This window comes from Ammospiza nelsoni, chromosome 11, assembly GCF_027579445.1.
Source record: "Ammospiza nelsoni isolate bAmmNel1 chromosome 11, bAmmNel1.pri, whole genome shotgun sequence".
NCBI lineage: Eukaryota > Metazoa > Chordata > Aves > Passeriformes > Passerellidae > Ammospiza > Ammospiza nelsoni.
The window spans coordinates 12,398,914-12,422,707 of record NC_080643.1 but is presented as its reverse complement, the minus strand read 5'-3'; the positions used below and the strand labels follow the sequence as shown (position 1 = coordinate 12,422,707).

Genomic DNA, 23,794 nt, shown 5'->3' with positions numbered 1-23,794 from the left:
TCAATAGGTACAAAGAACCATTAAAAAGGTGGTTTAACCTGTGTGAAACCTGGGTCAAAATCTGACTTGACAGATTTCAGGGACAGCATGAAAAGCAGCATACAGGGCACACATCCCATCACTGGCAGGTAGATAAGGCCAACCTGCACAAACTAAATGCTCTGAAGAAAATGCTCATCCTGGTTTCAAAATCTGCCCATGCAGGAGTGGATAAGCAGCCCTGGCAAAGCCCCTCTGTGAGGGCAGGAACACAGACTCAGCCATCTAACCTCCTTTTAGATCAGCACTTGACCTCAAATTTACTCCTGATTCTCAAGTGGATCATTTTAGAAGAAATTAAAAGAAAACAAAAAAAAAAAAAAAAAATAAAAGCCACAAAGGAAAAAAGCAGCAGCACAAAAACCCCACCAAACAAATCCACACAAAACCCCTTTCTTTCTATAAGTGGCTCAAGCAGCAACACGTGTTGAAAACGAAATTATTACCTGCCTCTGTAGTCCATAATAGCGCAGGAAAAGTTTTTCTTAAATACATGTGAAAGCAATATTGCAGGAGTCCATACTTAACATCTTCTGCAGAGTTCCCCTTTTTGAAGCAGCAATTTCCTAACCTGGGGAAAGCTCAAATTCTTCAATGATCACACAAGTTATGGCAACAAGAGTTTTACCTCCTCTTGCAGGCACCTGTACCAGAAGGTTGATCAAAGGTCCAGGGCAAGGTTACAAGGAGTCCATTAACTGTGAGTTGGAAGGTCAAAGATTCAGATTACAAGACCTCAAAGGTTGCCATTCCAGAAAAATATGGTACAACTTCCACTGTTTTCTAATGGGCTGGTACTAGAGCAGTAGTAGCTCAGCACTCTCCTCCCCACCCTTGGAAATACCCAAGCCAACACTCCATACCTATCTCTGCACTGAGGCTTCCACACTCAAACTGCAGCAAAAGCAGAGGCCAGAAGTGGTAAAAGTTACTGTTTAAAAGTTATTCTTTTCTATGAACAATTGATGATAAATGCTGACATAAATCTAACAGAAAATAAAAGAAATATGGTATTAACCTAATTTATGTTCTGAGATGCTCTGCAATAGAAAACCACCCAAAGTAATAGAGAGAGAAATACACATTGTCAAGCTCCCCAACTCCCCCATGTTCCCAGGCTGATATCTGAGAACAACAGCAGCACACTGCGCACCTTGAGTGACTTTTGTCTGCATCAGCTGTTCACATCAGCTTCTTCCAAACCACACTCCTGGTTCCTGGCTGTGGAGATGGAGGCACTGCCAGGGCTTGGAGGCCACCTCAGGCCTGCACCCAGCAGCTCCACCCAGCCACACCTGGAGGTGGGACAGCAGGGACTCAGACAAGCTTTGGGGACACACATGTGTCACACTGTTCCTCTCAACAGGTCTGCACAGCTCCTTGTTCACTCTCCACCAGGAGCAACAGGTAATTAAACAGCTGATCCCCACAATACTGACAAGTTTTATGGCCTTGTCAAAACACCAACGGGTTTTTAGTTTCTAAATGGCAAACAGAAAATTGGTATCTGTCAACAATTTACAAAGCCAGGGATACCAAGCATTACCAGTACTTCTCTTACTTGAAAGTCATTTCAGAGAAAGATTCTCAGCCTGTAGATTCTCTCCTTACTCATGCACCACAGAGCTCCCTTAAGACCCTTTCTTGAGAATAAATTATTTTTTGTAAAAGTTAAAACATGTACAAGAGGAATACATTTTTTCAATCATTAAGAATATTTTATGGACATATTTCCAATGAACACATACTGCTTCAGTAGGTCTAAAATGAAACTGATTTTTTTTTGTGAAAAGAAAACTGTAAGGCTTATACTCTCTAAAAAATATTGTTCATATTCAAAGTGAGCCACCCTTTTAAAACTAGCAAAGGCAAATTTTGTATATGTTTAAAAATATATCTATGCACACAGTCAGAATACTACCACTATCCTCAGAAACCACCCTCCAGTAACAAAAACATCTTAGAAAATGAAATGCAACTCAAGAAGCAAAAGAACAATGTTCAGGAAAAAATGCACTGTTCACAGGTGCCTCTTTCTCTATCACCATCCAGCTCCTGTTTGGACTTGAACTCTACAGCACAGGCAAGGTTCATGATGAAACTTGAAGGAGGAAAATAAATCCATCATCTTCCCTCCTAATAACTTGAAGCCAGATGCTAAGACAAGTCAATGAATATTAATTTAAGAGAGTGCTCAGATACATTCTGTTCCTCAGCCTCTGCACACTGAACCTTGCCTGCTCCAGACAAGGGGCACACTCCTGGATCAGGTGCTGTCCTGGAGATCAGGCTGCGCTGTAACAGCAGGAAGTAGGCAGAACAAACACATGACAAAACAAAGCCAGAGAGTTTATTCATAGTTTATCTATAAACTATAGATAAACTAAGTTTATCACTACTCTCTCTGTCTTACTGAGGAAACTCAAAGAAACATCCTTGCTGGTTTTGATGAGACATCTGAAATTCAGGATACTTTTAGTCTTCTATGACCAAGTATAGGTTGCCTAGCACTAGAGTCCCCAGAGGGAAACATGAACCTTAAAATTCTCTTATGTTATCTCTTCTATGCTTCCATTAAAAGTATTAACTCTGTTTTATACTGTAAATTCTGTTTAGAGTATTAACTCTTTGAACCCTAATCAGCCCACCTGCCTTAGAGTAGATTCTTACATCACCCAATGGCAGAGAAAAGCCTAGGAGTGGTAAGCCACTAGCTCAAATACTGACAAGTGCATTAAATTTAAGTATATTTTATTCATTTGTATTTAATTTTGGGAGTTCTGCAATTGCCCTTAAGGGAACAAAGCAAAGCTGGGGGAAGGGCTGTAGTGTAGCACAGCACTGAAGCCCCTGAACACCTGCACAGAACAGCACTGCAGGATTTCTTGAAGAGAAAAACATGAGAACGTTCAACAAAACTATTCAAGTCACAACACCCCATAGGCTCAAACCTGACTTATACCTGGACAAATGGGCTAAGTATTACCCAATCTCACTAAAACTGATTCCCTATACAAAGTCCATTCTCTCCTCCACCTTTTTTTCCCCCTTCCCCTTGTGTTACTAAGTGTAGATACACTTTGATCCTCAGGCTAAAAATATTTTTTGCCTTTCCCTCCACACCCTATTTGTATCTCTAGACCAGATAGTCGCAGTAGCTGTAGTTAAAAAATAACATATCATTCAACAGCTGTTCACTACAGTTAAAGCAAAAATAATTAATATCTTCTGATGAAACACGTTCCCACAGTTCCTCACCCTCACTAGAATGCTTTGCATTGTTGAAACAGTATCTTGTTATACTTAGCTGATAGGAAAACCATGAGGAAAAAAAAGCTTTTCTGAACTCTAAGAACCCTCAATGCAGAAACTATTATTCTTCTTAATGAAAAAGAAGACAGTAGCAGCACTATGTAACAAAAATGAGCAACTACTACAAGGAAAAAGACGTTACCCATCCTCACTCTCTGCAGCAAATGTCTCTGTGCTCACACAGCCTGCAGAGCTGGTTACCTGTTAGCAGGTTTAGTGTGACATCTCTGAAGAGGCCATTCCTATTTCCTCATCAGCTGCCTGAAATCTGCTGTTTCTAGTGAATGGCCACGTTCACCCTGGCATTGCTTTGTGAAAAGCCACCTTTCCACACCCAAAGTCAGCAAACACGAGTATCTCCCATCCCCAAAGCACTCAGGCAGCTGCCGCCTTAGGCAAACAGTTTGCTAAAGGGCACATTTGAACTTTAAACCAAACTTCACTGTTTAACTGCATAACAACAAATTCTAAAAACAATATTTTCTTCACATGGTTTTCCTAAGACTCTCAGATACGGGAGCTGCAAAACATTTTTATGCCACTACAGCAACACTTCAGTGAAACCAGGTGAAAACTCAAGAAGCTCTTGAGGAACATTTCAAAGTAGCAGCCAGTGCTGAGAATTCCACTTTGTATGAGCACTTCAATCCAAGCCATCCATGCAGCATACCATAAACTTGGTTCCACACACACCATGGTTATTTCAAGTTTTGACCTCATGAACACATGGGGCATGTTTTTACTTACTTTCTTGGAGTCTTTAAAAATGCACCTGATACTCTATAGAATGTTTTGGAGGATCTTTTCAAATCCCTATTTTTGAGAGTTTTTATTCCTGTTCTGGAGGCATCCTAGTAAAAATATATGCCTTCTGTCTCTTCAGAAGTGCAGTTAAAATTTATACAGGTACTTGACAGAAGCATATACACAAAGACATTTGGAGGCAGCACTTCAGAGAAGCACAGATGCTGCACATTTTGGTGAATCTGTCACAACTCTTTAAGGTGACAGAGAAGCAGCTTTAAAACAATTGAATGATCCTGCTTCACAGCAAGTGCTGAGTTTGGCTCCCTCTCCCATAGACACACAGTTGCTATAGACAGCAAGAGTCCATCAAGCATATAGAAAAGACAATATTTAGTTTTGAGAGACCATAAATGTTGTACTTATTCTCAGCACAAAGTACATTCAAAGGCAAAAGACAACTATTAAATAAATAAATAGAAAAAAGTTCAATCCAGGCTGAAGCCAGAGCACTGACAGGAAAGAGTGCTCCATGCTGGAGAAATAGAGCCCAACATGAGACAACACTATCAATAGATCCAGTCCTTTGGCCAACTGAGCCTTTGCTCTTTTCCCTTAAAAATACCAAAATAAATGGAAGGCAACCAATAACATTGTAATCCAGCTAACACTGCCATCAATGAAAGCCCCTGGAGAAGTTTCCCAGCATCAAAGAGAGGACAAGGTTACATCCCAGACAGCTTTCAGAACCATGGTAAGAAAGAACAAGAAATAATTGAGAATGCTGGTTTAGTCTGTCTTGCACTCGAGCATATGAAATAATCCAGTCCATCACTGCCAGGAATAGAGGAGCAAGGACTCACCCACACTCTCCAATCTGCAGTTACCAGGAGCTGCCGGTGGTTTCAAGTCAAACTCCAGCAGTGCAGGGCACAGTAGGAATGTTTGTGAGCTGTGTTGTCCCTTTTAGGCATAGTAGTCGATTGCATTACCAATTTAAAAAAATTTAAGGCTTCAGTACTCTTGTATCTTAAAACATGCAACTAAATCACTCATCTGATTAGGACAAAATTGAACATTGTAAAACACTTGCAAAGACTTCAACAAAGCATTTTAAAGAGAAGGTTTAAAATGCAGAAGGATACACACAAAATGAAATATACTGTTTAAGCAGAATACAGAGAACACCAAGTACTATATTCTATTCAACACACACAAGTATCAAGAACGTTTTTGTCATTGATATTGAAATTACATACACTGTCCTATGACAAATCTGTTTCTGGACTAAAAGATGCAGATGTTCCTATTTCAAGTCTCTGGCTTCAGCACCAGGCAGCAACCAAAACCACCCATCCCTTCTACCAGCATGCAGGGGGATTTCTCCAGCACTGCCCATTGCTCTGCCCTTTACCCCTCCCCAAGTTTTATTTCTTTTCAGCAAAGCAAGCAAACAGAACACATCAGGATGATACTGCAGCCTCCACTGGAGACTTAATGCCAGCCTTTGGTCAGTTTCCCATGCAAAAGGTTATCTGACTTTTATCACAAACTATGATTTCAAATGCAAATACAACTACTTTTAAGCTAAACATATTGTATTGTGTTTTGCAGTTGACACTAAGCAGGAAAACAATGTTGAGAGGTCCTTTCCAAAGAATATGAGTATTTATGTTCTCAATTTAGTGACTCATACAACCAGCAATTTGAGATTTATTTAACTCCATCCTCCTCAAACTTCTGTATTTGAAAGCAAGCACTAAGTTTCTATTCAAAAGTTGTAACAATAAAACACAAAGGTTTTTTTCTGTTTTTTTTTTAATCTAGATTTTATCTAGAGGAAAATTACTTCCAGAAGTATCTTTTTTGCTGTTTCTGTGAAGAATATTAAAAGGGCTACACAAAGCTAAGTCAATTAAGGAACAACTTACTAAACAAAAAAAAAAAAAAGGCATTTTCTGAAACTAGCACTGAAATTAAACCTTTTTCATGGTAAAGGCAGACTCAGAAAAACAGAAGAAAAATGAGATACAGCATGCATGCCCAGTATAAAGTTCAGGCAACCACTGTTCCTGTTCTTCATATTCTTCTCATCCTTTCAGCATATTCCTGCTTCCCTCATAATAAAGAGGTTTATCTTCAACAAAAATACATTAATAACAAAGTAAGACCAAGAGAATAACCACCACATTTTTCCCTTTATCGGAATCATCACTTCCAGGAAACAGCAGCAGGTTAAAATTTTATCTGCTTGGAAGGGTATCATATTTTCTGCCTAAAATTAAAATGATTATGCTTTTAGCCTACCATCTTATTAATCATAATTATTTAATTCAGGATTATTGCACAGTTCAATACAATTCAAGTTTGTCAAGTTTGCCTTGCATTTATATTCTTGGTTATTCAATACATTGAAGGGCAGACAGAGTTGTATTGCCCTAAAATTGAATTTTTACAGCTTTTCACCTGCAATTGCTAAGCACAGACAGAACCCAAGCCTACATGGGAAAGCGTGCAAGACCACCCATCCACACAACAATCAACTCACTTGAGATTTTTCCTTGGCTATTAACTACTTATATCTGTGGAGCATCAACCAATGTTAACTTTGACAGCACCTATTTCTGTAAGCAAAGTATTTCCCCTAAGAAATACACCCCCCTCACTGTCCTGGGGGGTGTCAGGCCTGGACACCCTCAGCACTGCACATGTCCACACAAACCTGCTGCTGCAATTCCTACCTGCCTTTTTTAATCTCTCCCAAGTAAAGGCCATACATGAGCAGAAGGAGTCAGTCACCCCCAAAACACACCCTGTCCAAAGAGCTGATTGTCATCTTCAGGAAATAGGTGACAGTCCTGACAAAACCTTCTGAAGGAGCACTACATGGGCACACTGCTGTATTAAAATAAAGCCAGTAGGATTCCTGATACAAGACACACAGTGTAACGGGCATACTCTTCTCCTCATTATAATACTGAAAATTAATTTAGGAGAAACAGTGAAGTGTTTAAAATAAATACAAAAGGCTGCACTTTAACAACTAAAATGTCTGAGAGATGATAGCAGCAGAGCAGCTGTTCTTGTTCTACAGAAACCACACAAGTCCAGATCATTCCTGCCAACTTTCCAAGTTTATGTAAGCTCCAGCAGTGTAAAAGCCAGTAAGCTTTTCTGATTGCAAGTTGTACCTCACAGTGGTTACACCTGCAGAGCTGAGGGCAACTACAGGACTGTGAGGGTAATTAACTCTACAGGAAGGGAAAAAGCAAGAACAATAGTATGGGGCACCTTCCTAGTTACATTTCTGATTGCATATATAATGACTTAACACAAAAGACCAAAACCCCCTCTCATTGCTAAGAATGTAAAGGTTCTATTTCTTGTTCAGTTCAAGCAATTTTTAGGAGGAATTGCTGCATTTTACCGCTGGCCATACCTTCAATCACTGCCCTCAGCAGTGGTCTGGGTAACACACATGTTACTGCAAAGACCTCTGTGGCCAGGCAGCAGCCTCCCCTCGGGCCACTGAGCAGCCCTGATTGGGAAGTAAATGAAAAGTAAATGGATGTACACACCCCTGTGTTTGGGTATTAACAGCCTGGTCCTTGGGCCAGGAACCCTTTCAGCTGATCCGGGCTGTGCCAGCACTGCGGGTTAATCATTGCCCACATTTGGGTACTTGACAGCCCATCCCTGCACGTTCTGCCCCCGCTGGCACTACAGGGGAGAACAGCCTGTGTGTGTTTGCACATCCCCTGTGCCACAGCTGGGGTGGAGACCCACACAGCCACATCCTAAATACACACTCATTTCAGAATAGCTACCTCATAGCTGTTACAGTCATAAGAAAAGCAGGAGGTGAGTTTTAATCACACACTAATGGAGTGTATTTACCAAGTCCTTTATTTTCCAATTTTTTTAGATACTACACAACAGTAAATTTACACACTCCTAAAGACTCATGCAAGGCCTCAGCCTTTTGTTAATTCCAGATTTCACATGACCTGAACAACTGGAATCCACAACACATCCCCACAAGTTGAGAGGCACATTTTGGTATCAAAGCAAAGACACATAAAGAGGCTAGTTGAGTTAAACAAAAGAGTCTTCCACAAATATATCATTCACCAGTTTCCCTCCACATTTCATAGCAATTAAATGGCAACAAATTGTTTCTCCAAATGCAGCTCTCACTCATACACTGAATATAAGTTGTCTTCAGTAAAATACAGCACCTACACAGAGTTCCAAAAGGATTCTAAATGCATTCATTACAGCATTTGCAGCAGCAGGCAGATGTTCTCAAAAAAACCCTCAAAAACCAAAAAGAAACCCAGAAAATTTCTTTCATCAAAGGAGACTGTTCAAAAACCTAAACCACTGAAACATACAAATAAAACACCAGGGTAAACAACATTTAAGAGGTCAGGTTAATTTCCTTCAACACTTAAAGCAAAATATTTAAGATAGGAAAAAAAGAGACACTCAGGAGCTTTTTAACACACGCAAAAAGCTCCTGAGTCAATATGAAGGTGTTACACACAAACCCCCGAGCAGAAGCGGGAGTCACCCACTTCAATTCATGAGAGCAAAACAAAACAGTTTTGTTTAAGGCCACGTGGTCTCACTTGCCACTTGCTGGAAGCAACTTTACATAATGCACCTCCAAATTATGTGCACACACAACTCCCACAACCTGGAATCACGCCAGAACAACTGTCTACACAAAAACAGGGCTGAGAAGAAGTGAGCTATTCAAAACAGAGCAGAGGTCTGCGAGAATGTGCAGGGAATGATACCGAGTGTTACAGTGGGTCACAAGGCCTTGTCACACTGCTAACCCATAGACACCGCTCCCAGAGAGTGAATGGCATCTCTGTTCAAAACAATGACATTTTATTTACGCACACTGTACTGACACTGCCTAACAACTATTTACTGAGAACAGGTATTATATCATACATATGAAAAATTTAAATAGGACTCAGTCCACTAAATGACAAGCCAGAGATATAGCCGGGCATTCCCTTACCTCATCTGCACCAGGGCAGCTCTGTTTCACACACTCTACCACCTACATTGTGCTAGCAATTATTCTGCAATAAATACTTCACTCCACTCGTTTCCAAACCCCATGGGTTCTCCTATTCTGAACTCAAATTCTGTACAGGTACAACATCCATCTCACAACTTGTTGCACTCAGCAGACCTCTGTACATGCTGCAGAACTGAGTATGCAACCAAAGTAATGCCATAGCAAGTGTTTGATGATGAGAAAATTTCCTCTGCCTTTCAACTGTGAAAACGAACTAAAGGATAACAATTAAGTAGAAATTGCATTAATAAATGTAGGTATACATGGAAAAGGGACACAAGAATGTTTATAGAGTCATAAGACTTAAGAACTATATAAAAACTCAAAAAGATGAAATTCAGGAAAAAAATACCGGAATTGAATTTCTAGCATGGACGTAAATGGTTCCGCAGCAAATCACATCTCCTGGCCGCTGCCGAGCCCAGCACTGAGGAGCAGCAGCGCTCTGACCGCGCAGCCACACGAGCCGCCCGCGCCTTCACCTGCGCGCCGCAGAGCCCGCGCTGCCCCCCTCACAGCCCGCCTCGCTCCGCACGGGTAACTCACTGCGCTCCCTGGGTGTTTCTTTCCACTTTACTTTCAGCCCGAGCCTCCCCCACTCCTCGCCCGAGGCGGAGGGAAGGGCCGAGAGCCGGCTCCGGGCCCGCCGAGGCAAACAGCAGCGGGGCACAGCCGGCCCGTGACAGCCGCCGAGGGGCTCAAAGCAGGCGGCCGGCTCGGGGCACCGCGGCCCTTCCCTGGAAGCCGACGCTCGTGCGAGATTCGCCACTAAACAAACGCTGAAAGTTCTTCAAAAGCATAAACGAACAGAGGCACCCGAGAGGGAGCGGGTCGAGCGCCCGCCGAGCCCGGAGCCGCCCCCTCAGGGCCCCTCACGGGGCACGAGCGGCGCCCGCACCGAGCGGGGCAGCGCGGAGCTGCGGCCTCCGCCGCCCGGGGCATCCGGAGCGGGGCGAGGAGCTGGAGCAGGACCGGCCCCGTTCCAGCCAGCAGGAGCTGCCGGGAGTCCCCTCCCGACCCGCCGCTACCGCTCCGAGTCCCGTAAGGCGCGGCGGGTTCCCCCGGAGCGACCTCCGCTCGGCTCCGCCACCGCCGCCGGCTGCCCCAGGAGAGCCGAGCCCTAACAGCTCCGCTGGGCAGCGCCCACCCCAGGGACAGCACTCACCTTGCGCCCTCCGGCTCCTGCCCCGCTCCGGGCATGCGGCCGGCGGAGCTGCCGCCCCGGCCCGGCAGCGAGAAGGGGCTGCGGAGGGTGGGCACGGGAGCCGGCGGCAGCGGGCGGGACGCGGTCCGGGGGCTCCGGGCGGCTGTCACGGCAGGCGGAGGCAGGGGCTGGGTCTCTGTGTGTGGGCGCTCGCCTCGCCCCGCCGCCCGCCCCTCTCTCCGCCCTGCCCTCCCGGATCCTTTCCCGGCTCCAATCTGCTCCTCGGTTGTGTGTCCTGTCCTTCCTTTCCGCTCCGGGTCCCTTCTGCACGGCTCGCCCCGGCTGCTCGGGCCCACAGCAGCTGCGGCCGCAGCCCCGACCGGACTGACCCTCGCGCCTGCCGGTGCTCCGGGCTGCGCTGCCCCGGCCTCAGCCCCGGGCAAGGTGAAGGGAGCCAAGCTGGGGATGAGAACAGCGAAGGACCCAGACCGACCAGAGACAGGCAAAGGACATCGCGCCACGCTGATTGTCTCAAACGATATTAACAGCAAGTGACCAGGAGCCGGTCCCATTGGGTTAAAAACTTGGGGAAAATAGCGACAAATAATGTACCGGTGGCAACAAGCCACCTGTGTTTTGGACAAAATAGTAGTATGGAAATACACTCAAAAGCCCTATTGACCTGGAAAACCGTAGCAATGCAAAGATGTAAGTAGATGATGAGCACTTTAGATGAGGGACTCTTTCTAGTCTATGTTTGTACTGTGCCTGGTAAAGATCATCCTATTTTCTTGGACCGAAGTCAGTATAATAATAATAAATACTAACAATTACATCACTTAAAACAAATACAAATTCAAAAGACATGTAGGTGGTAGGTCTCTCACAGCAGTAGCATTGCCAACATAAAACAGCCAGTGGAAAAACACTAATAAAGGCACTCATCACATTTTGTAGCCCAGACCCAGAAACACTTGACAGCAGAACAAGTATTTAACTATGGCTTGGCCTTACTTTCTAAACCAACATCTTGTGACGAGATTTCATCTCTCAGTTGTTTCTAATTGCTCAGGATAGGAATGTGGTATGGAAGAGACATATGGACATCAGACCTTGCTTTAAGTAAAGGTCTATAATTCCATGTCATTTCTGCAGGTTGGAATTCTACAGTATGTCTGAACTCCACACTGTATGAAAACATTCTGGAATATCATATTTAAAGATACTGCTTTGTAAGGTGAATTATTTTTAAACTAAGGACAATTCAACTGGATAATAGCCATCAAGATGCCATAGTAGTTTTACATAATAATTTACAGCTGGAGTTTTTCTCTGCTCTTAAAGTAGCGATTCCCATAAATTACACAGGTGTGTGGAGACTTGGCACTTCGCTTGCCCTATGGCAAAGTCAGGGATTTATGTTTTAAACACCAGGTTATGGACAACACCTGGGCTCCCAGCAGCTTTGATATAATGAGCAGAAGGGAGAAACCTGTAAGGTTGCTCAATCTGATCATTTCTGATGGGTTCCCCAAACATTGACCCTTTGTCATAGCTGCAGCCAAGATAAGTGGAAAACAGACATCCTGCCCCCTGCTTTGGCAGTGCCTGTTATAAAAGAGAGATGCACAGGATATAAGTGCATGTCCATTTTTCATCCAGGATTTACCATGCCTGTCATGGAAAGCAGCAGTTCCAGACCTCTGTTTTAAAGCTTAATTTGATACTTGTTATCAGGAAATGGGAAGAGACTCTGTTTAGAGACCTTTAACTTTTAGAGTATTTTATGTGTCCACAAAATTTCCAGTTACTTAGGATGTCAAAGTGAAATTGTTCTTTCAATGAAAGAACAATTAATTGATGTAACATTTTATAATTATATAACAAACTAGAATCTGCTCAAACACACCAACTAAAAGCATTGTCCAGGGAGTCTGAACACTTTAGTGTACACTAATTTGTATTTTCTGGGTTTAAAGACAATATATTATATAAAGTAATTTGTAATTGTGGTTTGTTCAGCATATTAAAATCACGGCAAGCATGGAATTTTCTTTAGTATGCAAAATATAAAATTCAACTGTTAACTATACAATCACTTCAGTCCCAAAACATTGTCTTAAAAACACAATGATATCTGACTGTTACACATTAAAAAAAAAATTAGCAAGCCAATTAAAGATTAAAAACATGAATATTCAAATAAATGTAGTGGTATTTCTCAGCTCTGGAGACAGTCTAAGCAAAGAGGGGGAAAACACAAATCCTGCCCTGTTTTCCTGATTCACTGTCACTGGCATTCACACTCCACCCTCAGTGAGCATTGTCCAACTCTTCAGCAAAGAGATGGTGACTTCCTTCCTAACACCTAAACACACCTTGGCAAGTTTGCAAAAGCTACAGTAAAGAGCAGACAGTTTCCTTTCTGTTGATGACTCACAGCTTTTATGGGTACATCCCTTCTATGAGACATTGCTAAAGACAAGTAGGTCTAATTCTATTCTCACTTTTAATTATTTTGAAATAAGTATGATGTAACTGACAGCAATTAAATCACTCTAGATTTTCATCAAAATTATCAAGGAGTCATTCTTGCAAACCAGGTTCTCATCAAGCAGGGCACTTGCAGAGGAGCAGCACCAAGGAGTGCTGTGGGGCTGAAACAGGCTCCTGCAGAGCCTGCCCCGAGGTGCCTCACACTTCACAGGTCTCTGTGGGGTGTTGTGAAGGAAATAAAACATTGCTTCGTGTCTGCCCCAAATCTGCCTCTTCCTCCTGCTGCAGTTCCTGCTGGGCCTCTGTTTCCCACCATGCCCCAGCAGCAGATGATTTACTGCAGTGGTGCTGCAGCACTCCGAGACATCAACCAGTGCCCTGCAGTTCCATCACACAAATTATTGCAAAGCACCAAAGCTGCAACAATAATCTCTGACCAAACACACTGACTGCTCACAGAATCACCACTATGGCTCAAGACCAAGACATGAAGCCCTGTGCTCTACCTTCAGTGACACCAGCCCACCTCCATTCCCAAGGGATGCATTTCCTGTACTTTATCCAGCTCCTACCCACTTCTCATGCAACATGAGGACAGTAACACTTGCTCATGGCCTGTATGTGACCAGTTGTGCACCTATACACAAAAATCTGTCTCATCCATGTCCCACTCCCATCATTAGTATCTGATTTCATAACCAGACCCATTGAGATTGGTTGAATCACCTGAGAAATAAAGCATTACTAAAAAGGGTGTGGCCACTGCCTTCCAGAAAGGCCTAAAGAACTGCCAAAAACCACTTTTATATCGTGATTATAGTTCTACAACTTGCACCAGAAATTTTTTTTACCAGACAGTCAGTTGCTGCCCTGAAAATATTCCTGGCACTGGCTTCCTCAACGTAAAATCCTTTTGGGAAATTTTTTCTTAAAAACACAATTTAGCTTGGCAACTATGTGGAAAATACATAAACAGCCCCATTCTCCAACTGTTTAATTTTCCCTTCTACCATGCAAGGCATCCAATTTGACAAGTTTAAGTCTCTGTAACTGAGTTAGAAATAATTTTAACCATGAAGAAGATGACTTCTGTTTTTAGGTTTGATCTGTATTTTTACTGTACTGGCAAAGGTAAGAAAGAACTCCTAGTTTGGAATATTGACTACTTCCAATAGCTACAATCAAAGACAAGCTCTAAAAGTTACTTTAGCTCAAAATGGAAAAAAGACTGTATCAGTTTCCCAAGTCCTTGGTACAATCCAGGGTTCTATGGCTGTTAAGATATGCAATATTGAAGAAATGGAAAAAATATTGTGTTCCTAGGAAAATGAATTATGATGATCAATAGCAAGTATTTTAGGTTGAGTAAATCTCATCATAAACCTGACTGGTTCTTACAAAAATTCAAAGCAAGTTTTGTGAGCAATTTGATGTTGGTTTACAGTTAAAGGGTTAACACAGAACATGCACAAGGAGCAGATGTCTCAGAGAGTTTAGAATTACATGAAACCACAGACACACACTTCCCCCATGGAGAAAAAAAGCCAAAATGATAGACTGCCACAAAACAAACTCACCTGACTCTTATAATGAACAAGACTGCCTCTCTACAAGCAGATTTTTTTGCACACCAGTAGCAGCTAAATAGTTAGAATTCCAACTAAATCAGCAGCCCAACAGGACAGCATTCTACACACTCACTCATGCTAGTTCAACCTGCCATCTATTGCCAAGGCCTGTGACCCTACCAGAGAACCTGGAAAAAAGTCTGAGTTTTGTAAATTGGCCTTCATTCCTTCAGTACAGCTTTAAGTCTTTTTATTAGCTGATGAAGAAATTTCTCCACATACTGTCTTCTTCTTGCATGGATTTTTACTATCATAACCACAAAGCCTATTATATTATAAATTACTATATGCACAGTTGAGAGAGCCACGATACACAGAGCATCACCACAGAGTTCCAGAAGGCTTTAAGCATCCACCCACACACAGTAACACCTCACCTCCTCAGAAGGCTTCAGGCACCTGCCCATGCAGAGTAACATCCCATCACTTCAGGAGCCTGCAAGGGTCTGCTCTTGTTCCTCAGCCCAGCCTTTTATCCCCTCCTGTTGATGCCCTGCACCTGTGTGCCCTCTGCTCCCTTTGGTGGTTGGGCAGTGCCCTGGGCACTCCCTGGCTCACTGCTGCCAGTGCTGCTCACCTGCTGCTCACAGCTGTGCCCACTGGGGATGATGAGGCTCAGCCACACCCCAATCACCACAAACTGTGTGCCTACAATATCTAACATTATATCTAACATTATATCTAACATTATACCTAACATTATATCTAATGTTATATCTAACATTGTATCTAACATTATATTTAGATCCCCTTCATTTACCTGAGCAACATAAGGAATCAGAGTTGTTTCAAGGCTTACCCCTAAAATCACAGTTTGCAGGGTTCACTGACTGGAACAATGCTTTGAAATCAGCTGGATAAAAAAACCCCACATGTAAATCTTAAGTATTTATCACATCCTCTTTGACAAAGTCAATCCAAGTTATTACAGTTTTGTGGATAGGTTTCACCTGGCATGCAGAACAACCATGTACTGCTAGGAGACCTTCAGCGAAGATACAGGAAAAAATTACATAAAATCATATTAATGCAATTTTATTAAAAAATAAAATCTGACCCAGTCCATCCCATACAAAAGTTTTAGAAGTTAACATTTCTTAGATTTGCTCAACTATAACCCATCAGAAAGACCCATCAAAACAGCTGCTTCCCTCCCAGCTGCAGGGCATGAACAGCAGCCAGCAGGTCTGGCTGCTTGTGTGTTGTGTGCAACTGCACTCAAAGGGTGCAGGATAAAGTCACTGCACTTTTAAGCCATTTCTTTTTAATAGTATAACAAAAGCCCAATGAATGAAATGGAACAAAAATATTTTATTTTGGCATTTAACTTGTAAATTAAAGTATGACAAAACATTATTTCTGAAAATGTCAGGTGCATTCTATTTTCAACAGTTGATGTGTCCACGGACAGGTACAAATTATGGCAACAACTGTATATATATCCCATTCAAAATGCTGAACACACTGTCACATCTTGAGCCTTCAGCTTTCCAACGTTTTTTCACCCTCCCAGAAAATACACTATCAAATATCCAATGTCCACACACTTGAGTGTAGCAAAATTTAAGGGGTCCTTTCACCATTACCATGATGTTTAGAATTTACTAAAGCTTGAAAACAGTAGTAAACTAACCTCTAGTATGTGTGTTAACATATCTTTAAAAAATAATTTTTACAAGGATTTTTGCTGCTATTCCCAGCATAAAGCAGTCTTTCCAACTCAGTACTATGTCCTTCCAGTATCTCAATATACACAGTATCTAACTGTTTTAGGAACTGTGGCTTTGTAAAAAAGCTATACTAAGTTAGATAAGTATTACTTCTCTTACTTTTGTAAACTTTAGGTGTGGGCCATCCTAATCTATATTTTCACTTAATTATGTTGTCTTTCTTCTGAGTACATAAAATATGCTGCTTCCACCTTAAGCTAAGAAATTTTTCTTCCCTCCACCCCTAGATGTGACTGTCATCTGCATAGACTTTTCATAATTAACAAGTAAGTGTTGCAAGATTGTACAGCAAATTTTGAACAAATAAAAAAAACATTAATGACAAGTGATTCTTTGTGCAACTACCTTCATCCCTTTTTAACACTCAGCTTTCTTAGAACTCAAAATGAAAACTTCATTTCATTTCATAATACTGATTCAGCCACTATATTTAATGGAACCAGGAAATCTTCCCAATCTTTAGCCCAGCATTACATAACAGTAAGTGAGCTGGGACTTCCAATGGATGAGAGCAGCATTACCTTCACCAGCTCACTGCTAAGAAATTGCCTCCTCCTCCTACTTCTCATGTTGTGCAGCTTTGGATTTCTATGCACAGCAGATCTTCAGCACACAGCACACCTTTCTGCCTTATTCAATCAAAACTCTTTCTTCAGGTAAAATAACAAGAATTGTACCAAATCATAGCTGGATATCCCTCATAGCTGGATTTAGTGGAGGAGCATTAACCTCTAAATGATTCCCTAGTGTGACCTTCAAGCAATGGGAAAACATGGACAATTTTACCTTCAATAAGGCTCAAGGCACAGCTTTAAAAAATCATCAGAGGCACAGATGATTCACTATGTGTGTAAAATTACCTAAACTTACTTAGATATTGCAAGTTTTGAAGTTTTCCAGGGAGTGTTCTTTGAAATTCAGAAAGCAGAGAGAATAAGGAGCATTTCACTACTGGACAAGGCCCTCCAGATCCAACACATGCTGATCCAAATGATCACAGAATTCCATATTACAATTGCAAAGCATGGCAGAGTTCTGCCATTAATTGTTAGACACATATAATTGTTACAGCACTTTCTAACTTCATCTGTGATAACAATCTCAAGAGTCCTGTGTTTGGAAATTCCAATAATTAAATATAAACTGACACATAGCAACCCAAAACAAAACAAAAACAACCCAAGAAAACAACCCGTGAGCTTGACAGCTACTCAGCCAAAATCATCACTTAATAGTTCCATCTCATGCTATTAAAATGGATAATAAAATGTAACAGTTAACAACGTCTAATTCTCGTCTATTAAAACTAAGAGAATATTTGAGGTATTTGAGTTCTCCCTTAATTCTCTTAAAAGTAACCTCCTGCTAGTGGAATGTGAATTCAGGTTACATGAGCCAGAATTTGACTCTGTGACCAGGATGAGCAAAGGCACATTGGTGAGGTGTCCTTTAGTATTTGCTGTGCCCATACTTACTGTAATAGTGCCTGGAACTGCAGTTACAGAGATGCATTGAATTTCAGAAAAGCTGCTCCTGGGAAACAGGAGGGACATTCTGGATGAAGATTTACCCACCTGGTCACTGCAGGAAACAGGACATGCCTGCTCTGTGGCAGTAGATAAAAATGGCCAGTGGTAGTTTCTGCATTTTTCCTTAATATAACACTAGTGACAGCACACCATCTTAATCACTAAGTGATGATAAATAGTGTAAACTGCAAAATAATTCACTGGCTTCTGCTCACTGCTTGGTTCAACACAAAGTACTCCTGGCCTGTTAACTGCTGTCTTGGCTTGTTTTAGCCCAGGTGGTTTTGTAGCACCTGTCCTCAGATGACAATATCAACCCCCCATAAAGCTTAATCCTCTCATGGCTGAACAAACCTAGAATATCTTCAATATAAGATATGGTCTTCCTTCTTCCATCTCTTTATTCTTTACATCAGCCCTTCAGGAAGAAACAGGAAGCTTTGTTTCCATGGCATCACTCAGAACATGAGGACCTGTATTTCTGTCTATTACAGAACGATGCTCAGCCTCAGAATGGGGCTGTGTGTGAGTCACCACCACAGCCAGACTGCAGAGGAGACACAGGAGATCAATGCAGGGGAGGGAGACATGCACTGGAATGAAATACTGACACACATTAGCATCTGGGAAAAGGAGGCTGAGGAAGAGAGCTCAAACATTTTGAAAAGAAAATTATTTCTTCCGATGGAGAATTTCTTGATGTCACCTTTGGCATTTTATCTTGCTTCTGAAAAAATCCTGTTCTCATTCACTACAACACTCCTGTCATCAAGTACATCAGCACTTAAAACTAGAGGCTGGACTACAAAATTTACTAAGGCTTAATGTTCCAAGCTATTTGATGACCAGTTGCAAAGTTATTCCTAGCAAAAAATAGTAAATTTTGATTATAGCATCTGAACACATTGTAATATAATGACATTTAAATTATAACAGGAATTATTTTAAATGTATGCTCTTCTGGTTTTCCATGCTACATTTTTCAAATCATGAAAGAGTTTTTATAAAAATACCAACAGATTCAAGTTTACTGGCCACAAAAAATGGAATAATAGATCTTCTTCAGGGGCAGTTGGTTCCTTCAAGTAGATTTGGTGCTGAGACAGTGTGGTAGTTAAAGCACAAACAGAGGCTGTTGATAAAGTGGCAATGCATAACAATGTTGTCATGTATTATAAAGGAGCAATTGCCTGCAGTTCATCAGAGTGGATGTGGCAATGAAGTTCTGCTTTACATATTCCAGGCACTAAGAACTTTGTAGCAGTCATTACAGGAGGTTCTTCTTCCCCTATAAAAGGAAAAAAAAGTGAAGTTCATTAATTGAAACAGAGACTTTGTACTCAGTCAACATTTCAGAAACAATGCCAAGAAAACTTATGAAATTCCTCTGCACCACCTTGTCTTGCACTCCTGAGGCTGAGCTATCATGCTCAGCAAATGTTATCTAGAGGTACAACACCGATTTTCTTCCCAGGCAGAACTTCTTAGGGAAGACCTCATTAGTGAATGGACCTAATAAAGGTTTAGCTGTTGGTACTTCATCAAAATTAAACTGGTTTAAACTCCATGCTAAATATGATGATATAATTGAGAATCTTTACTTTGCAGACCAGTAGTCTGCTCAGGAACTGCACTGAAAGAAAGGATTATAAATAGGGGGATTTATGATTTTTATTCAAAAGATTATATCAAACTGGCCTTTTAAGGAAGAGAGGAAAGATGTTTTGAGATGCTAAATGTCAGAGCTATTCACATCTGCTCTGACCAAGTAAGAGGTAAAATAAGTAAAAAACGGAAATGTAGGGTGAATTCAGAGCAATCATTTGGATGTGTCTATCTCTCAGAACAAGAATAAAAGCTAAAAAATTCTATTTACTCCTCTCATTAGCATGCATATAAATATTAGGGCTGTAAATGCTTTGTATGTCTGGGATACTAAAGAAATTTAATGGGTTGCAGTCTAAAAGGCAGATGATGCTCAGTTCCAGTGCTCCCTCCTTTGTACCCTGTACAGGGCTGTGGTTTGGGGGAGAGTCGGGCAGGGTGGTGCTTTTGGATGAGGGCAGTAAATGGGAAAAAGGCAGAAATTGTGGTTTCTTGAGACACTGGAACATCAGCAAGAGCTCTAACGTTTAACCTCCACAGCTGGAGCATGTTACCAAGGGGGTATGTGACTTGAGAATTAATTACTGGGAAGACTGCCTCTGTCTTCCTGTGCTCCCTGCAGCTGGGACACCCAGCTGACAGCTCAGCATTGAATCAGGAGGGGCACACTGGGAAAGCATTCTTCCAGGGAGGCCATACATTTTAAACTAGCATCCCACTCTCATTAGAACCTTTACAGAGATCATCTGTAATTTTTCCCACACATGTGAGAAAAGACCAAGTTAGAAGATGATAGGAAAGTAAAAAATATAGTTTTGTTTCTGAAAACAGAGTAATTGTGGCTTAATTCATTAATTAAAATAGTAAATCTGTATTTTTTTTCCACCTGAAGTTTTTTTCAGATTTTAACTATTTAGTCACATAGGCTATCTAACTGATAGGTGCAGTATCTGCCAATCACCATTTGTATTCTCTTCCTTCAAGATCATTCTGGCATCAAATATTAGTTATGAGTTATCTAAATAAGAATTAAAGGTTCATTTACCCAAGAGAAATGTCTAGTTAATGCACTGTCAACACTTATTCTAGAAAAAAGAAGAGCATACAACCATCAAAATGCAATATTCACCTGTTGTAGCTGCTTAAGGAAAATCTCAGCAGAGCACTTTTATAATATCAATACAATTGCTGGAACATTCCTCACTGAGCTAGTTGTGATGCCAGTTCAATATCCTGTAACTAGTAAGGTTAAATCAGTTTTTTATACAGCCTGAGGCAAAATTTACACCTTCTAACTGGAGGTATCTGAGCTGGGTATCTACTCTGGAGAGTGTCTTCCAAGCATTTAAATTACTCCATTGAAAGCCATTTGTTCATTCCCCAGCCCTGTATCTGTGGGAAGCCTGATGTCATCCTGAAACTTGAGTTAAGTACAGTACAGAGGATACCCCTGAAGGATCCAGTATGTGCTGGAGCCACACAGGATGCCAGGTTTAGATTTATGGCTGGCTGTGAGAATGCTGCACCCTATCACCCTCTGGATTACAGCACACAGCTGTCAGCTGAAATCCCAGCTGCCAAGGGGTCCCTGGAAGGAAGAAGCTATCTCTCCAAGAATAGGTCAATTAATGAGCAGTGACTTATTAATAGAATTTTAGTGAAATCTTATCTAGCTAAGACTTCCTCCACACACTGTAAGTTTAGGAAACAATTTTTCCAAAGTTACTATACCTATTTTTATTTTTTAGTTTTATATGATATTTTTATTTTATATATTATTTTTACTTTTATTTTATACTTTTAAATATTTTTAATTTTGTGTTTATTTTTACCATCTTTATACAATGTTCACCTTTCTCTGCAGCCTTTTATATGGCTCCTCACATATTATCTTACCTCTTTGGAGATGGCAGAAATATGCACAGTAACTGAATTTAAGTTTTGACACACTGCTGTATCTTACCTAAACCTGATGACGAAGAAACACTTCCTGTAATGGAAGATGTTTCCATTTGGTCTGTCAATAGTCCTTCCATTAAAGGTAAAGATAATTCAGATGAAGGGACAGATGAATCATAGATCCCAGAATCTCGAGGCATGTCTTTCAGGTTTGAAGCTTTAACAACATGTAGCAATGGCTGAAGGACAGAGCTGCCACCCCCTTGAATGTCCTGAGTTTCTATATCTTCTCCAAGGTTTAAGTGCTGAATGATACAGTGAGAGTCTGAATTCCCCACTGAAATGTTTAGATCTGTTTTCAGGTAAAAATCACCATCCATCACATGTTTATTCACCAAGTCATTTAAAACCAAGCCTGAATCAAATTTTTCCATGACAGGCTCTGAGTAGTGTAAAGAAGGAGGAGGGAAGGGAATGAATTGTTTCTCAAACCAGTCTGGTTCCTGATCAATGAACTGATGCATGTTGCAAATAGCAACATAAAGGGACCTCCCAGATTTGCTCCTGAAATAATTCCTTTTGCTGATGTTAACAGGAAACCCCTCTGAATCCTGCACACTGAGATCCCTGGAGTGTAAGTGTGAATAGAGCTGGGGGAGATTGTCCATGAGTTTGTATTTTGTGCTCAGATCCAGAATGGCAGGGATGTCCCCCTCACAGGAGTAATCAAAGTAAACTGCAATGAACTTGCAGAGGTCAGCTGAGTTCTGCTTGGCCTGACGAAGCTTCTCTGCCACTGTCAGCACAGCAAAGAGAAAGGGTTCTCCTTTTCCTGCATCTCTGGCTACTCCTCTGTGCTTCCAGTTCTTTTTTTCAACAAAGTATTTCATCCCTTTGGAACACACAATGATGATAAACTGTGACTCGTTTATTTTTTTAATAAGCCACTCCTTCTGATCTTCTTTACAGCTTTTCAGATCTTCCCACAAATCTAAAGCCACCTAAAAACAGGGAAAAAATCTGATTAAGGTTTATGTATATAAACCCAAGTAGTTCCTTAAAAAAAACCACACATCCAAATGTGGATTTGATACATAGCAATATTTTTGGGGGAATAAAAAGAACATAGAAAATGTGGCTGGATCAAGTAAATTACAATTAACTTATCTAATCAAATTTGGTATCATCAATCTACAATAAACAGTTGTGCTTGCCTCAAACATTTACCATTGTATGTCTGGGTCCATAATGTGCTGAATGCAATGGAAGTAACAGAATCACAGGATTGCTTAGATTGAAGACCTTTAAGGTCAAGACCAGCCATTCACCCAGCCCTGCCAAGTTAGCACTAAACTGTGCCCCTAAGTGCCATATTCATTTATCATCCTTGCACATTAACCAAGTGTGATACCAAGAATTTTCATATCTAGACAGAAACATAATTAGTGCCTATAATATCAAGATCTTTCAGTTAGGATGCAAAACAACAGCCATTTTAGCTGATGAGAAAGCTCTGAAAACTTTTATCCTAGGAGTTGTTTTATTTTATACTTGGTCAAGCTTTCTGACCATTCTACATTATCTGAAATGTTTTTGTACACCAAGATGAGGGAGACAATGCTTTATCTCACAGGAGGAATGAGTAGTAGGATGAGAGAAAAAAACAGATGTAAAAAACTTGCATAATAGATACACATCAAAACCACTTATAAAAATCTTCTTTGAAGCATTTTTCCAGGGAGCAACAATTTCTGCTCTGCTGTGTCACCCACAGCAGAGTGGAAAACTCTGCCCCATCAGAAGACAGAGTAGGTGAATGCCCAGAACACAAGGACTCCTGAAAACTGCTGCCACACAGTTGGCTGCAGGAAGAAAGTGATCCTGCCTGAGGTGCTGGTCAGCTGGACTGGAGATCATTGTCAGCTCCTTCCAAACAGCTCTGCCCTGGGGAGGACAGGTCATTTTACTGCTGCCTGGGAGATGCAGGTAGTTTTGTGTCTGGTTTTGTTTCTGTTCTTCAAAATCCTGTGTGGCCTGCTATTTGTGAGAATGCATTTTTATTATGGACAAGATATTATTTTAAATGGTTATTAAATGCCATTGTTTTTATCCTTTGAGAAAACATTCCAATTCCAAATGAAAAATACTTGTGCAACTCTTCTGTTATGCACTGAGCATCACTTTTTATATTAAACTCCACAGCTTTAATAACAATATGTATTATTTCTATACATAGGTAATATCAATATTTTGTTATATCAATTTTGTGTGCTGTCCAAGGCCATATATTCCATGGTTAGAGCAGTAAGGCTCATCTCAACACTACTCAAAAGAGGAGCAGTGTAGTGGGGCTAAAGTACATCTCTAAAAGGAGTTTCAAGTAAGTTAGTTATAAAATAGTTCATCCAGAACTATTTTAAGCAGATGAAAAAGCTGTGACCATCCCCAGCAAGCACGAGGCCTCAGCTGTGTTTCTGTGTTTGGTCACCAGAGAGCAGAGTTGCTGTAATGAAACCCAGCTCCAGCTCAGCCCAGTCACATCCCAGGGGTGGGGGAAATGCAGCACAAAG

The 23,794-nt window shown here is 41.2% G+C and overlaps 2 protein-coding genes across 3 annotated transcripts in view; both read right to left on the bottom strand.

Annotated features, from left to right (window-relative positions):
• Positions 1 to 14,898, bottom strand: part of ARHGEF3 (Rho guanine nucleotide exchange factor 3) — a 112,930-nt gene extending 98,032 nt beyond the window's left edge. The window contains exon 1 of one of the 2 annotated variants that reach the window (XM_059480106.1): positions 14,839 to 14,898. Coding sequence is in view for 1 of the 2 variants with exons in the window: in XM_059480105.1 (XP_059336088.1) it covers positions 10,359 to 10,393 (35 nt within the window). In the remaining variant the exon portion in view is untranslated. Of the gene's footprint in view, positions 1 to 10,358; positions 10,537 to 14,838 lie in introns of those variants that run through there. The other variant, XM_059480105.1, reaches the window with a different exon arrangement.
• Positions 14,899 to 15,752: 854 nt separating this feature from the next.
• The window catches only part of IL17RD (interleukin 17 receptor D), a 42,858-nt gene continuing 34,816 nt past the window's right edge, over positions 15,753 to 23,794 (bottom strand). Inside the window, exons 12-13 of the mRNA XM_059480403.1 lie at positions 21,289 to 22,225; positions 15,753 to 19,008 (exon numbers count right to left, since the gene is read on the bottom strand). Of these exons, the coding sequence (XP_059336386.1) occupies positions 18,893 to 19,008; positions 21,289 to 22,225 (1,053 nt within the window). The 3' untranslated portion in view covers positions 15,753 to 18,892. The remainder of the gene's footprint in view (positions 19,009 to 21,288; positions 22,226 to 23,794) is intronic.